This window comes from Micropterus salmoides, unplaced genomic scaffold (assembly GCF_014851395.1).
Source record: "Micropterus salmoides isolate LMB-PRFRI ecotype aquatic unplaced genomic scaffold, ASM1485139v1 Ms_hic_scaffold_7, whole genome shotgun sequence".
Taxonomy (NCBI): domain Eukaryota; kingdom Metazoa; phylum Chordata; class Actinopteri; order Centrarchiformes; family Centrarchidae; genus Micropterus; species Micropterus salmoides.
In genome coordinates this window covers 35165912-35182870 of record NW_024044459.1, presented here as the reverse complement: position 1 = coordinate 35182870, position 16959 = coordinate 35165912, and the positions used below count along the sequence as shown (strand labels likewise).

At 38.7% G+C, this 16959-nt stretch overlaps 1 protein-coding gene across 1 annotated transcript; it reads right to left on the bottom strand.

The window, feature by feature from the left end:
• Positions 1-534: 534 nt before the first annotated feature.
• On the bottom strand, positions 535-16216 carry LOC119891549 (GTPase IMAP family member 8-like). Its single transcript, XM_038703280.1, has 6 exons — positions 16159-16216; positions 14935-15024; positions 14405-14476; positions 13640-13699; positions 12983-13039; positions 535-3214 (listed from the first exon to the last, which is right to left on the bottom strand). The coding sequence occupies exons 1-6, from the start codon at positions 16211-16213 to the stop codon at positions 1443-1445; spliced, it is 2106 nt and encodes a 701-aa protein (XP_038559208.1). The 5' UTR covers positions 16214-16216; the 3' UTR covers positions 535-1442.
• Between the last annotated feature and the right edge of the window lie 743 nt (positions 16217-16959).

The following is a 16959-nucleotide window of genomic DNA, read 5'->3' as shown; positions in this document are numbered from 1 at the left end:
ATGTTACCGTCATACGAGACCTAAGGGCTGTGACCGGCCTGCACTTTGAGGTTCTCCCACTTTTTATGCAGTTTTTTGTGAGATTACATAAACCTGAAAGAATAGTGTCAGGTGGGACCGTGTTGTTTGTCATCAGCTTTATGCACTTTAAAAAGGGAAAAAAGACTCAAGATTAAATTTTACATGTTTAGTTTGGTGTTTATTATTCTATGTATTTAAAACTCGATGGTTGTGACTTGTTTATTTTCTTCTGTCCTGTTCTTTATGGAGCAAAGGGACAAACAAGATGGAGGAACACTGCTGTCTAAAATATCATCATATCCTGCAGCATTAAGGATTCGCTTCATTGTGACAACAAGCAATTCAATTCAATCAAGCTTTATTGGCATGAATGTAAAACAAAAATATTGCCAAAGCTACGAATAAATTACAAAAGAACAATTCATTTTATGCAATTCTAGCAGAACTGAAGAAGTCCTTTGGATGAGGGACGAAACGTCTTCCAGTATCTTCAACCAAGTCCAGTTGCCCTTGATTTTAACCTTCATTGGATAACTATGACCTGAATGACTGAGAATCTTCATAGACACCTTAAGTGGACAAAATTATTGATGGGCACAACTGCCCACTAGAATGACGTTGCAGCCCTTTTACCGGCTGCCGGCTGAGGTGATCTACTGGAAAACTTTTTGTACCTATACCCAGGTTTGAAAATACCGGAATTACCCTTTCATCAGCCTAACAAGCTGTAAAACTCTTCATGTGTGTTCTTTTGTCTCCACACTGTGTGAGTACAGAAATACACAACATAATAAAAATGACAGAAACATCAACAGCACAACCAAAGCAAATGTCCATTTTCTTCTCTTACGATTGTACTCTTCTTGGAGCTTTCCGAAGCTTGTTTTAAGCTCCTCCAGGTTCTGTTTATCCTCCTGATGTACTCTTTCCCAGATGTCCTTTCTTTCCTTGTCCCAGGCGTCTCGATCTCTCTTATTCTCTTGTCTACACAGGTCCAGTTTCCTCTCAGCATTTTCTCTTTGCTCTCTTTCTGATTTAACTATTTTCTCTGAAGTTTCCAGTTTTCTTCTCCATTCCTGTCGCTGAGTTTCTACTTGTAATTTCCATCTCCTTTCTTCTTCCTCCCGTTCTTTCTTTCTCTCCTGACGCTCCTTGTTGATGCATTCATCTTTGTCCTTCAGCTGTTTTGATCTCAGTTTTCTCTCCTGTTCAATTTCTTCACGCTGTTCGTCGACTTTCCTTTTCAATGTTTTCAAATCTTCCTCATGTTTTCTCCTGATGTCTTCATCCTCTCTCTTCATCTCTTCTTCCTTCTCTTTCAAAATCCTCTTCACCTGCATTTGTATGAATTCCTCTGTGTTGTAACAGCCGCCATTTTGCTTCCCCATGGCTTCGATCTTGAGCATCAGCTCACTGACTTGTTAGCGATTTGTGTGATTAGCTTTGTTATTGAACACCTGGTATCTCCCTCCACAGTCAGCTATGAGATTTTTTACAAAGCCATCACAGTCTTCAATATCAAATGACTGACTGTCCAGTTCATCTCCTCTGGCGAGGATAACGATGATGAAATCTCCAGACTTCTTGCCAAAATATTTCTTGATCAGTTCCACAGAGTCTTTTTCCTCTTGTTTAAAGTTCCCAATCTGCAGAACCAGCAGGAACACATGAGGTCCAGGAGACAACATGCTGAAGCATTTGTAGAGCTCCTGTTGAACGTCATCATTGGACAAAGTTTTATCAAACAATGCGGGGGTGTCGACCACAGCGACAGGCCGTCCATCAATCTCTCCTGTTGCTTTCTCACAGGACTTGGGGACAGTCTTCTGGAGGGATTTAAAACGTTCTTTGCCTAAAATGGTGTTTCCTGTTGCACTCTTCCCACTGCCAGTCTTCCCAACCAGCACCATCCTGAGAGGCTCTGTGCTGTGATCATCTATTCCTTTCTCACTTTTCTTTTTAACATCCTGCAGTTCAGCTTTAAGTCTTGTGTTAATGTTCTCCTGCTCTACAGCCTTCTCCATCTGAGCCCTGGTGAACATGTCCTTTGTGAAACATCTGGATCCTTCAACTCTCATCTTTTCCACCATATCCAACAGCTCTGGGATCTGCTGCTCGTCCTTGATGTTGAGAACAACATCTCTTCCTCCACAGCTCTGACGGAGCTCCTGGATGTCCTTGTTTTCCTTTAGAAAGTTAACAACAGCTGGAGCTGCAGGATCTGACTCCACAGTGAACAGAATCATGGTGAAGTCATCGACTCGAGAGCTGAATGTGTTCTGGATGGTCTCTAACTCTCCCTTGTCTTCATCAGTGAGGGGACCCACAGGTAGGACCAGGATGAAGACATGGACGCCCTCAGGATCACAGAGGGAGATACACCTGAGTGATTCCTCCAACACTGCCTCCTGAGGTTTTCCATACAAGGCAGGCAGCTCCACCAGGGAAACCCAACGTCCACACACCTCTCCCTGATGTTTAACACACTCTGATGAGACGGAGACTGAATGAAACTCTGTCTGACCTAAAATGGCCTTGGCTGCTGAAGTCTTCCCTGCTCCTCTCCTCCCACACAGAACCAGGTTTAAAGCTGGTTTGATGTGTTCAGACTTTGGTGTCATGATTAAACCTGCATCCTCACAAACTTCACAGCTCACATGCTCTCCATCGTTCTCCTTTGCAGTTTGACCCAAACATGTTAACAGCTCTGGAAGTTCAAGGTTCTCCTGTTTCAAGTATCTGTATCTACACATTCTAATAATGTCTTTTAAGGGCTGGTCTGAAACATCTTTGTCCATCAAACCTGGACTCTTGCCTCTGGGTGTTGATATCAGAACCAGTGAATGATCAAATGGTCGATCACTGAAGAGTTTCAGGACTCTGCAGAGCCTCAGTTTGTGTTTCTCAGTGAAGTCTTCAGGCTGTAGAACCAGCAGGAACACATGAGGTCCAGGATCAGAGAGTCTCACACAGTTTGTCACATGTTCTGTCAGTTTGTGTTCAGAGATGTTGGGATGCAGCAGATCTGGGGTGTTGATGAGAACGATTTCTTTCTCCTTCAACCGTCCTCTTTCTCTCAGACAGCGATCTGGTTCTTCCTCAGTGTTGAACTTAGTCTCTCCCAGTATGAAGTTCCCCACTGAACTCCTCTCAGACCAGCTGTTCCCCAGCAGAACAACCCTCAGCTCAGACACTGAAAAGAAAACACTAATTTTAGAAAACAATAAAATGTTTAACCAAAGATGAAATCAAAGCTATTTCAGTGAGTTCAGTTTAACTCACTGGTGGGTGGCAGATAGTCATAGCTGCTGCTCCGTTTCAGTGGTTGCAGATTCTCTGATACTGTAAGGATACAGAACACTGATTTATTGGAAGGATAGATATAATATTTTTAATTCAAACTAGTAAAAAACCAAGAATAAAACCAGGCGTGTATGAAGAGCTTCTGCCTTTGATCTACATAAAGTCTGCAGACAAAACTCAGAGCAACAAGAAGACTGAATGACAGCGTGGTACATCTTTGAGAAACATGTATTTTATACCAGAATTTTGTTATTTTTACAAACAAATAAAAATAATGATAATAATAAACTTTGTGTGTAGAGCAACTTTCAAACAAGAAATTATGCTCAAATTGCTTTACAGTATAGGAATTATATGCACAGAGTGCTTAACATGAACATAGATGTGAACATAAAAAGGAGTACATAGTATAACTATTATTCTCACTTTTTTATTCCTATTAAGTTTAGTATTTTCCTGATGTATTTTTCTTTAATGTGTATTTTCTGTCGTATCTGTTGTAATGTGTTGTATCTGGCGCTGCTGTAAGTTGAGAATGTACCCAGTGTGTGATCAGTAAAGTCCATCTAATCTCATTATTCCATGTTAAAATCACACTTTTAATTGTTATTGCCTCTTATTAGTTTTTGTTTTTTTTAAATGTTATTTAGTGTCCTCATTCAGTGTTATACAGTATATGGGTTTTTTTAACAAGTGGCACTGTTTGCAACAAACAAAAATGTAAATAGGGGAGGGGGGGGGGGGGGGGGGGGGCACAATGGATAAGACACATGCCTTCGGTGTGAGAAAGAGACCCGAGTTCAATCCCCCACTGTGACCCATCCAACAATGTGTCCCTGAGCAAGACACTAATTGCTCCAGAGGCGTGTGACCTCTGACACGTATAGCAATTGTCGCTTTGGATAAAAGCATCAGCTAAATGAATAAATGTAAATACAAAGTTAACCTGCACAAAGGTGAAGATAATCAAAGAAAATAAGTCTCTTTCAGAGCTTAAATTTAGGAATGACTCAGTGAGCACATTACGTAAAAGGACTTATGTTGCGTGAACCATCACAGTAACACATTTTTCAGCAGCAGAGGATATGGAGAAAAAATACAGTTCTTTAATGCAGATGGTGAGAGCACACAGACTGTTATCTAGACTAACACAGTCTGACTGGACTCACCTGCTGCTGCTGCCATGATGTCACTCAGCTGGAAACATCAGAGAAGAATTCAACTGGAAAGCAGCTGCTGGGTTTAAGAACCTAAAGAGAGGACAGCATAAAATGTTAAACTGTCTTGTTTGTTTACCTGTCTTACCTGTCTGATGCTGTCTAATGTTACAACATTTTTTGGGGCCAGTAATCTACTTTTAACTTCACTACAATTGCCTATTTAATTTCATTACAACTAGTCTGTCATCTACTGCATTACCCAAAATGACTTATCCAAGCTGTGTACTGATGCACCTGAGCCAGATATTAATAAGCAGATGCAAATATTTACAATCAATCATCAAGCAAATACCTCTATTTGCCATCCTCCAGAGCCCTATTGTGAACCCAGAAATGTTGAGTACCCCAAAGTTTATTCTAGAAAAGTTTATAGTCTGGCTCCTCAGCAGTTGATTGCCCAATAGGCATAAAGTAGCAAAGATCACATAAATGGACACTAGTTCAGAAAATGCTCAATTAATTAACTTTGTCTTGAACTCCTACCATGACATTTTAACAATTTAAACTATTGTTTAGAAGTACGGCGATATTATATTTCGAACTTCCCATTATATACTAGGCCTACTTCTGCAACTACCTCTAGGGCCTACTACTAGTATTACTACTACCAATAATAATAATAATAATAATAAGAGCACAGGGAATGTTTACTGTCATCACATGTCTACTTTAAATATTGATGAGTGGCATGTGGAAGGAAACTAGTTTCTAGCTATATAACCGTGTATCATTGCACTACTGTGTACCTTCTATACACAGTTTACAGTTACATACCTGTTTATAGACTTTGTGTGTTAGTGTCCACTATTGGTCATACACAGGTTTATCTCTATTAGCTTGTTGTCATTGTTTTAGCTGCATGTCTTCTGTAGGTATATACTAATGTTTTGCAACCCCCCAAATATTCAGAAAGTCGTAGGCATTTATTGTGTTTGTGACTTGATCAGCGTTACAAAAGTAAGGCAATGTAGCCCATTGCTTTTTGCTGTAACGCAGAAATATATTTCAACATTGTTAAAATAATCAGTAGCCTAATATGGCGTTTTTACATTACCAGCTCAACTCGCCTCGACTCGGTTTGGCCGTGCTCCGTTGCAGGTAGCGCCCAGAAATAGTTCCTTCTGCCGTTGCTGCTGCAGCTGGCCTCTTCAGCTCACTTTGTACTAATCGTTGACAGAAACTTTTGTCTCCTGATTTCAGAGAGACTTTAGAGATGAAACACGGACTGAAAACAGATCAGGACTCTCGGTTCAGACAGTTCAGTGTTAGTGAAGTTAGTGTGATAATAACAAGCTGTGAGTCTGATGAGAACAGCTGACTGACGGGAGGAAGATCGCTGATTTTACAGTTAATAATGTGAATCTGGAACCTGCTGCAGTTCTATCATCAGCTCTACTGACCCACCAACTACACAGAGAAAATACTTTGACTTTAATAGTTTTCTGGATCTAGTTTTGCTCGAGTTCACCAACCTGTTGAGTTTCTTGCTGCGACACAATTAGAAGAGGAAGAGAATCGATGAATGTTTATAATAAAGCGTTCCTGCTTTTGTACGTGTGGAGTTCAGGGACTCTAAACACAAGCACATGAACCAAAAACGAACAAACACATTTAATGAAACCTCCGTGACCTTCACTGTATACAGGTAGCCTGTGATTTCCTATCGTGTTTTTATGTTGTAGTTTCCTGGACTGGAGTTAACTGTCCGTGTTCAGCAGAAAACATTGACCCACTGGAGGATAATAATGTTCTTGCTCAACTTGCCGAGCCTCTCTGTCCTTTGTACAACCAGTGACTCTTATTAAGCTCAGCTGGACGTGTGGTAGAAGACAGGACACAGATGATGAAAAAGCAGAGATGCTTCTGTATGTGAAAAATAAATAAATAATTGCATTAGGCTAATAGGCTACATATGTTGACAGATTTCAAAAGGTGCTTCATTGTTTCTGTTGCACCTGTTTTCATTTGCAGAACTACAAATACTGCAATTAAATTTTAGTTGGCTTTGTATAAAAAAAGTTTTTATTTTGAGATGTGTAAAAAAACAGAGAGAAAGGTCAGGATCCTGGTGTATTTTTTAAGGTAGGCTTGATGTAAATAAATTACATTTTATAGATCTGTTACACCCGTTTTCTGTTTGTAAAGTAAAACATGCTAGAGAAAGTAGGATATACTGCAATTCATTGTCAGTTTAATTTTATTTGTAGAAATAGAAAATAATCTGTCCAATAACCTGGTGCACTTTTTGAGATTTTGAGTCATATCACTGTTCTATTATCATTGCTTTATCACTTTAATTGATGTTTAGAGTATTACCACTACCATTATTAGTGTTTTAAATTTCTTTGTGGAACTTGCACTGGGCTGCTGTTTATTGCCACTGCAGTTAATCATATTTAAAAAATGAAGACATTCAGTTAAAAACACTTAATATAAAATTATATAATATATATATATAAAAAATACATTTTTTTGAATGAATGTTTTTGTGTCCTCAGGTTGGGCCATGTTGATACATGTTGAGCAGCCAGATTTGTCCTGTCTCCTTCTGCTCTGAGTATTTTAGAGCTGAGAGCTCATTTAGCTCATGTGGTTAAACACTTCACTAAATGTTTACATTAAAGGAGGATGTACATTTACATTGCATTATAATTTGGTTTTCTCTCTTTGGTGTTTGGAAAGCAGAGGCTGGTCAGAGTGTATCTGAGAGAGGACAGTTAGTCTCAGCACCAGCTGACACAGAGGACTCTTCTGGGCTCAGCTTTTGGGTTGGGAGGGCTTGGAATGGAGGGTGTCTATGGGGCTGGATTCAGGGTAATTTATTTATTTAATTTATAGGTGTTTTCTGTTTATGTGAAAAAATGTATCTGCAGAATTCTGCATGTAAAGATTCTTGGTTATTCCAGAGGGTATAGCTGTGATGACTGAGTGGAGCCCATGCTTCACTAGATCAGGGACAACTGGAGATTTAATCCATTTTCCAGATAAAAAACAAAAAATGGGCCAATTTACAGTTCACGTCAGCCTAAATGTGGACATAAATATTTGTCTCAGTCGGAGAGATTTTAGAGATGAATCAACACTTTAGGACCAAAATACACAAAATCATCCAGGTACTAACAGATCTGCAGTTAGAGCTCCACCTGCTGGACAATACCCTGTCAACACAGCGGAGGTGCAGTCGATCACAGTGGATCATTGCAGATTACACTGAATCAGCAAAGGTTGTTATGATCAGTCTGCATCCACCTTAATTGAGGGTTTAATGTGAATCTAATTTAATACTACTGTTAGCACTGCTACTGTGTAAAACAGCAGACCTGACCAGACAGTACCAAAAGTTTGAAATCACCTTCCACAAAAGCTTAATTAAAGCTAATGAAGATGTAAAATTAATCTTGATAGAGACAGACTGGTTGGGACTCTGGTCAAAGAGAAGGACAGAGAGTTAAATTCAGATTCTTTAATGATCATTCAGTGGGCATGGAGAAAAGTCTGTGTGTGGTTCTAAAAGTAAAGGGAGCATACCATACCGCTGTATGTACAATCAACAACATTAAAATTTCAGTATGTATGCTGTGTATATTTTGTTTAATTGTTTGTCATCGTTATTATTATATTTATTTCTAATAATTTGGTATAATATCAATTGACAATCCAGAGGGGAGGTTTCACTATACGTTACTTACCTCTCCTGCATAATTCATACTGTGTTCTTTTTAATATCTATTTTATGTGTCTTTGTGCTACTGAATAAAATAAAATACATATATAAAATAAAACAAATCTCAACATTTCAATAAGCAGCATATTTTCACCGTATGTTAAGTAGCAAAAGTACAGGTCTGTGGTTAAACATGCCCTAATGTTAACACCACATGTATTGTTTGTTTAGCAAGACTATACACATATCAGTAATATATGTTTAAAGGGTTGTATGTTTTAACATAAATTATGTTGCTTAAGCCAGTAAAAAGAACTATCTCTCCTTTATTAGCCTTCATTTCCATTAGAATCACTGCAACTAGACTGATTGTTGCCTACAACACAGCATCCAAACTAACAATTCTCTGCAGGACAGCAATCTACAAAATATTCAGATTTCTGTTCCAGTTATCGGAGAACAAATATTACTCACTTTATTCTTGAGAAAGTACTTTTTGTACACATAGGGCTCCGTGGTCAAGTTAGTAAGAATAAATACAACATCCGGTTATGAAACTAGTGGTTAATGATGTAAAACGGCACAGTTTGGTTATGTTTAGGAAAAGATCATGGTTTGGTTTAAAGTAATTATGTTACTTACGTAACTTAAATAACGCTAAGCTTATTTAAGTAACGCTGTTTACATAAGTTTTGTAACATCACCAAAAGGAATCGCTGTTGAGTTTTTGTTTTACGTGAGGAAACAAACACCGCTCTCCTTATTGAAGGTCTGGTTTTTGTCCCACCCATCCTCACTCAGACTTTTCTGTTATTTATAGTGTGCCTACTTTTAGCGTTAAACAACAACGCTAAAGGGCTTCCAGAAGGGTGCTGTGTGTGTTGCTACCAGACGCTGAAAGACATGACAAAGTAGGCTCCAGCTAGGCTATTTGACACTCTGGGAATGAGAACAGGCTGGTGTTCCAATTTTATGCTACTTTCTACTTCTTCGTCTTCTATGCCACTATATCGCAGATTGAAAAGTACTTTTTTACGGCACTACATTTCTCTATCAACTTCAGTTACTTGGTTAATTCTTAATAGTATAAAATTTGATTCTGTGCGATGGACTAAACTATCCAACAGTATAAAGGAGTTACAATGTGCTCCAACATTTTACTCTTTTTTATTAACGATCCACCTTTAATAACATCTATTAATTAAATGATTGTATAGTTTGTGTTAATATGATTTGGCAACATCAAATTATATGCATTAATGTCAATGAAGCCACTTGAAATAAAACTAAATGGCTCTGGAGCAACTGCAGCAGCGGACTAGCTACATCAGCTATGGCAGAGCCTGTCGAGGAGAAACCTAAGAAGCGCCCAAGAAACATTTATGATGCTCCAGAGAAAAAAAGAAACTCAGAAGACAAAACATTTCAGTTAAAAAAAGAAAGCGATGCGAGGACAGACACGGAGAGCCATTGGTGTAGCTTTGCATGATGGAGAGCGCTGAGAGAAGAGAAGGACTGAGAGCATATGACAAGTTGGTATTTGTAAAATATTCGGAGAAGGCTCTGTAGCTTTTACATTTACTCTATCTAAATAAATAAATATAAATACAAATAAATATATTTCTGTTTACAAACAGCAGGTTTAAGTACATTTTGCTAATAATACTTTTTGTAACTTTTTACTTAAGTGAATTCTTGAATGCAGGACTTTTACTTGTCACAGAGTCTCTCAGTTTTGCTTCATTTACTTCAAAGATCACCACTTGTGATGTCATCAGCTACAATAAGTCAACTGAGCTAAACTCACAACAGAAAGAGGTTTAACTTCTTAAACTAGAAAATAGACAGATTAATTTAAAATGTATTCTTCTTGTTGACACCCCTGATAAATGTTGATAAATGAGGACATGCGATATGACATTTTATCAAATGTTTCAATCACATGCAAACAGTGGGCTGAAACAATCCAGCAAATGTGAAAGTGTTCAACTCTGTTTCTGTTCCAGTCATCTAGGATCTTCTGATGAGCATCCTGTGTGATATATCTTGCTCTGTAGGGACACAGAAAATTAAGATATTAATTTATTCTTTTATTCACATGTAATCTGTGTTGCTGAACCTCAGAGATCTCTGGAATATTTTTAACTGCAGGAAATTTAATGAGCAGATTTCATATCAAGTAGGACTCACCTCTTAAGTTCAGATGCTCTCCATTGTTCTCTTTCGCAACCTGACCCAGGCGAGTTAACAGCTCTGGAAGTTCAAGGTTTTTCCTCCACAGAAACCTGTAGTGACATTTTCTGATCATCTCCTTTAAGGGCGGATGGTTCATGTATTTTTCCATGAAACCTGGACTCTTGTCTCTGGGTGTTGATATCAGAACCAGTGAATGATCAAATGGTCGATCACTGAAGAGTTTGAGGACTCTGCAGAGCCTCAGTTTGTGTTCCTCAGTGAAGTCTTCAGGCTGTAGAACCAGCAGGAACACATGAGGTCCAGGATCAGAGAGTCTCACACAGTTTTCTAGAGGTCTTCTCAGACTCTGTTGTAAGATGCTGGGAAGCAGCAGATCTGGGGTGTTGATCAGAACTATTTCTTTCCCCTTCAATTGTCCACTGACTCTCAGACAGTCGTCTGGTTCTTCATCAGTGTTGAACTTAGTCTCTCCCAGTATGAAGTTCCCCACTGAACTCCTCTCAACACAGCTGTTCCCCAGCAGAACAACCCTCAGCTCAGACACTGAAAAGAAAACACAATTAAGGAGGAGCCAACAGGAAAAAAAATTAAATAATAAAAAACATTGTAAAAGTGAAGGAGCCTTTCTCATTTACTTATTTTGTGCCTCCTCACCTCCTCAGTACTCCTGCCTGTGCCCTGGAAATCGATCTCAGCGCGCCATCAATTAAGACATCTTAATTCCAAAAATGCATCTGGAGGAGCGAGGAGGCCTGCAGGAGGAGCTATAAGCGAGGATACACCAGTATATCCTTTGCAGAAGTCTTACTGGCAGCTGTGACTTTTAAAAGAGGCGTGCAGAGCTTGGAAATGCAACCCATGGCAGGAGCAGGACTCTACAGTGTTCTTTTGTAGTCAGAAGTTTTATTAGTTATTTGAGATTTAAGATGATCAAGTGTGTGGTTACACTTTCCATTTGCGTAGCGCCTTGTAAGTCACCATTTTTACCTCATTCCTTAATGATATTTCACCTTAAATGGGATGTTTGAATGGGCAGGCCGGGTCAAAAACAAATCAACAATGTGAATAGGCCAAGAGGATCAGTCAGGATCTAATGTCAATTAATGTTTTACACATCCAAAAGGTCTCACACACAGTCCAGGTTTACACACTGAAACAGTTTGTAGTAAAGAAGCCGTCCTATGCTAACATATGCTATAATGGTTATCGCACCATCTGCTATTTTGAAAATATGATCTGTAGCATTTATGTGTTTGTGCCAACAGCTGGTCTGCTCCTCTGACAGAGATCATAGCGGCAGGCTGTAACAAAACAATGACAGATGATGTCTCATGTCTCCTTCTCGACTCTTCCTCTCGCATCTCAGGTGGGAGGGACTAAGACGTGATGTGGGGAGTTGAGGAGTGAGGAGGTACAAACATGAGAAAAGTCTCAAGTCAGAAAACAAGGTGGCTTCTTACTAAAGTCAGTCCAGTGAAACATAATAAATCAAATCTACTTAGAAATAAAGATGTATCTCTGATATAAGCCTGCTTCAAAAGAAGACCTGGTACTCTCTGGCCTCTTCAGGACGGCGGGCCAATATCTGAGAATTTATTTTGTAATTTTATTCCTGCACAAACTGCTGTAATTCTGGATGTTAAAGGTCAAGTGTGTAAGTTTTATTGACATCTAGTGGTGAGGGTTGCAAATTGCAATGAATTGCAACACAGCTCTCTCACTGCTTTTGTTTCATCTTGGGAGGGTTGGTTCATCTGGACCAACATACCAAAGGATAAAGGAAGAACATCTCAAAAACTGTCACATCTAGTGCATCAAGCCCCTTTTCCTTTTTTTGGTTTTCCATTGTGGAAAAGTTGTACCTGTACCCGCTACCTTACATACTTATTGAGGTTCCAAGCGAGCTGAGGCGATACTAAAATGTGAGGTGAAAACACAGCAGACTGCTGATTGGTCCTCGTCATCACGCCTGACAGAGGCCAGCAGTTGAGCTGGTTCTGGTAATGGAAAAAACGGCATTTGACCACTGACAGATACCAGGACAATGTAAGCCTCACTGTTTCTGCACCACAGTGCATTATAAACCACAGAGGCATTGTTTTTGAAATACAACGGAAACACAAAGTAGTACTAATAGCCACAATTTCCGCTTGTGGTAAAGCAGTGCAGCGTTTATCATGTTAATTATCAAATTACTCATTAGTATGCACAGCAGTGAAGCTGTAGCCCACAAACAAATACTTTTTTTTAATGCAAATTCTTCACACGGTCTTGTTATCGTAACACTGTTAGCAGTAAAAATAAGTGTTTTCCACCAGGGCAGTGAAATGAGAAGCTTAACTCCTGATCTGAGCTTCCAGCTGTAAAGTTTTATTGCAAATAATATTCATCAGAAGCCAAAAAGCCACATCGATGTTTTATTCTTCTAAGGTAATTAAAACATTTCATTATGTAAGGTCTTACACACCACTGAAAACATAGTTATAGATTTTATATTGCATTTCTGTCAATAGATCCTCCTAAATATTACGCACTGAATCTTTAAGGACGAAAATATCACAGACTCAGTTCAACTCACTGTTAGGTGGCAGGAATTCAAAGCTGCTGCTGTGCGTCAGAGATGACACATCTGGCTCTGCAGGGATACAGAAAATGTAGATAATTCTTCATTCTTCATTTACATCTGTAATAAGTAATTATAATCTGTAATAAACCTGCTCATTACTACACAGGCAGCATTAAAATTTTCACTGCCTTTACGGACTGATTCAATTATTATCTACTCTGCCCGAACCCAGTCGACTATACTTGCATCTGTATCTACACCTGGAGGCCACGCCTCTGTACCTGTGATGTCTGTACTAAAAAAAAGACTTGATGAAGAAACAAAACAAGGAGAAGAAGAGAAACTTCCTGCATTCAGGGCAAAGATGTGATTTTTACACCTTCAGAGTTACCAAACACTGACCAGGAGGAGGAAAGTCGGCCTCCCATTCCTCAGAATCTATAACACACTTAATAATTAAATATCCTCTTTCCCACCTCCACAGCGTGCACTCTGGTAGGTTTTGATGGTTTGGTTCAGACACCACCTCCCTAAATACAATTTAAAGCCTCACTACCTCGTTCCTTCTCCTGTCTTTGGCTTTCCTGTTGGTTTTATCTCAGTTTCTTCTTCTTTATTCTTTCACTCTTTTCTCTTCTATCTTCCTAATTTTGACCTCCCTTTCCTCACCTTGATGACGAAACATGTGAGGTTGCCTCATCATCTCAAACATCATGTGAGACATCATCTCTGGAAGATGAAACAGTGAATTAGAAAACACAGTAAGTGCAAACTGAATGCATGTCGAATACAATAAAATTGCATTAATAACCAGTGAGGACGTCACCAGACACACAAGCAGATTTAACATTTTCACTTTCATTTCAAAGGTCTGACTTGCTGATTTAGATTTTTTTTCTAAGAACTATAATTGACAGCATACACAAACATTTTTGTAACTTTTCTTTATTGGAAAATTCTCTTTATTAGGATCCCCATTATTATTGACTTTTCTGTCTACAGTCAATTCAACTGTATGTTCATTAAAAAACACTGACTATTAAATAACATTAATTTTCTCCAAACTGCTCTCACTCAGACACATCTGAAAATAAAAAGTGCCCCAGTTTAGATTACCGTACGAATAAAATGTAACTCAAAATTAACTGCAGTGTAACACGGCTCAGTGTTTCCCACAGAATGACGGTGGCTTTATTTGTTGGAAGTTTTTACAAGATGCAGTCTGTTTGTAGGTTCACTCTCTGTGCTCACAGGATGCATGGTTTGGTTCAGACACCATCTCTTTCTGTTTATCCTTCCTAAATACACTCAAAAGCCTCACTACCTCGTTCCCTCTCCTGTCACTGACTTAATTGTTGTTTTTATTTCAGTTTCTTCTTCTCTGTTCTTTCTCTTTCTTCTCTTTTCTTACTAATTTTCCCTCCCTTTCCTCACCTTCAAGATGTGCGATGTGATGTTGCAGATCACTTTTGTCCAAAACCCATATTGCCCGAGACATTCTAGCCACTGAGAAGAAAACACTGTATTAGAAAGCTCATAAGTGTGGACTGAATCCATGTTTTAAACAGTAAGGAAGTCACCAGACACACAACCAGCATTAATATTTTCTTAACAGACTGATTCTTGCATCTGTGTCAACATCTGGAGGCCACGCCTCCGCATAAAAAAAATACTGCTTTAAGAAACAAAACAACAACAACAAGAACAACTTGCTGCCTTCAAAATGTTGATTCTTACATCTGGACAAGTCAGCAGTCACTTACAGTCATTCCGACAGGTAATTTTCAGTTACCAAACACTGACCAGGAGGAGTAAAGTCGGCCTCCCATATCTCAGAATCTGAGTGTGAGTAGTACAAAACTAAATGGGCCGCGTTTGTTGTTTATATCTCTCTGTTTTTTCTTCTTCTCTGATGTTCTGTTCTTTCTTTCTCTTATTTTTGGTTGTTCCCTCCCTTTCCTCACCTCGGCTAAGTAACATATGATGTTGCCACTCATCTTCGTACCCACTGATCATCATCTCAAACATCACGTCAGACATCTCAGACATCATCTCTGAAAGAAAAAAAAGGTGAATTAGAAAACACAGTAACTGAATCCATGTTGAATACAATGAAATTGCACTAATGACCAGTGATCAGCAGTTGTTTTTATCTCTCTGTTCTTCTTCTCTGATGTTCTGTTCTTTCTTACTTCGACCCCAATTCCAATGAAGATGGGACGTTGTATAAAATGTAAATAAAGCCATAATACAATGATCTGCTAATCCTTTTCAACCTGTGCCAACCTGTGTTCAATTGAATACACCACAAAGACAAGATATTTAAAGTTCAAACTGATAAACTTTATTGTTTTTTGCAAATACTCACTCACTTTGAATTTGATGCCTGCAACACGTTCCAAAAAAGCTGGTAGAGGGGCATGTTTCCCACTGTGTCACATCACCTTTCCTTTTAACAACACTCAATAACAGTTTGGGAACTGAGGACACTAATTGTTGAAGCTTTGTAGGTGGAATTCTTTCCCATTCTTGCTTTATCCAACTTCAGCTGCTCAACAGTCCGGGGTCTCCGTTGTTGTATTTTGCCTGTATGTACCTTTCAGCATTAATGGTGCTTTCACAGATGTGCTAGTTCCCCATGCCATGGGCACTAACACACCCCCATACCATCACAGATGCTGCCTTTTGAACTTTGCGCTGATGACAATCCGGATGGTTCTTTTCCTCTTTGGCCCGGAGGACACGACGTCCATAATTTCCAAAAACATTTTGAAATGTGGACTCGTCAGACTACAGCACACTTTTCCACTTTGCGTCAGTCCATCTCAGATGAGCTCGGGCCCAGAGAAGCCGGCGGCGTTTCTGGCTTTCGCTTTGCATGGTAGAGTTTTAACTTGCAATTGTTGATCTAGTGACGAACTGTGTTAACTTATAATGGTTTCCCAAAGTGTTCCTGAGCCCATTCCATTTTTTGGAACGTGTTGCAGGCATCAAATTCAGAGTGAGTGATAATTTGCAATAAAAAAGTTTATCAGTTTAACATTACATATCTTTTCTTTGTAGTGTATTAAATTGAACACAGGTTGGAAAAGATTTGCAAATCATTGTATTCTGGTTTTATTTACGTTTTACACAACGTCCCAACTTCATTGGAATTGAGGTTGTAAATTTTCCGTTCCTTTTCTCACCTTTAAGATGTGAGATTTCATGTTGCAGATCAGCTTCGTCCACACAGGACATCATCTCAGAGACTGAGAAGAAAAAAGTGAATTAGAAAACACAATAAGTGCAGACTGAATCCATGAGAATCTGTCATCCATTATCAACTTGAAACCAGTGTTAAGTTTGGGAGCTATTTTAGATTTAATTTTAGATGAAAATGCTTCTTGGATTTTTCTCTTTCATAGTTTTAGTTTAGTTTTAATCAACAAACACTTATTTTACTCAACATTTAGTCAAAATGTTTTCTCTCTCTAAACCAATATAATTAGGCTAATACAGATATTTAAACATGCCAGAAAGTTTGATCAGGCATTTGTTTAGGTTGTGCTTTCCATTATTACCTTTAAACACTATCACACTAGTGCTGACACAATTAGTCAAATAATATGCCTACTTGTCCTTAGAGTTAAAAAAAAAGACAAACATACACTAATATCTTAGAAATAGATTGCTGTGTAATCTTAGAAATACTGTAACCGTTTGACTGGATAGTAATTGAAATCCATGTTCAAGGCTCTCCATTGAGCTTTGGTAAGGACAAGCAAGTGAAAACAGCTCAAGCATATTTTACAAGCAGCTTGTTCAAATATATAAATAAATCAACTTAAACAGGCTATAAACATTATAGCAGCAACATGTGATGCATATTTAGACACATTAGGAAACAGGTCTGAAAAGCCAACACATTTTTTTCTGTTGGGATGAGTAAACCAAAAAGTTTACTCACAAGCTTTGAAGCTAACGAGCTGATGTTAGCTAAAACATTA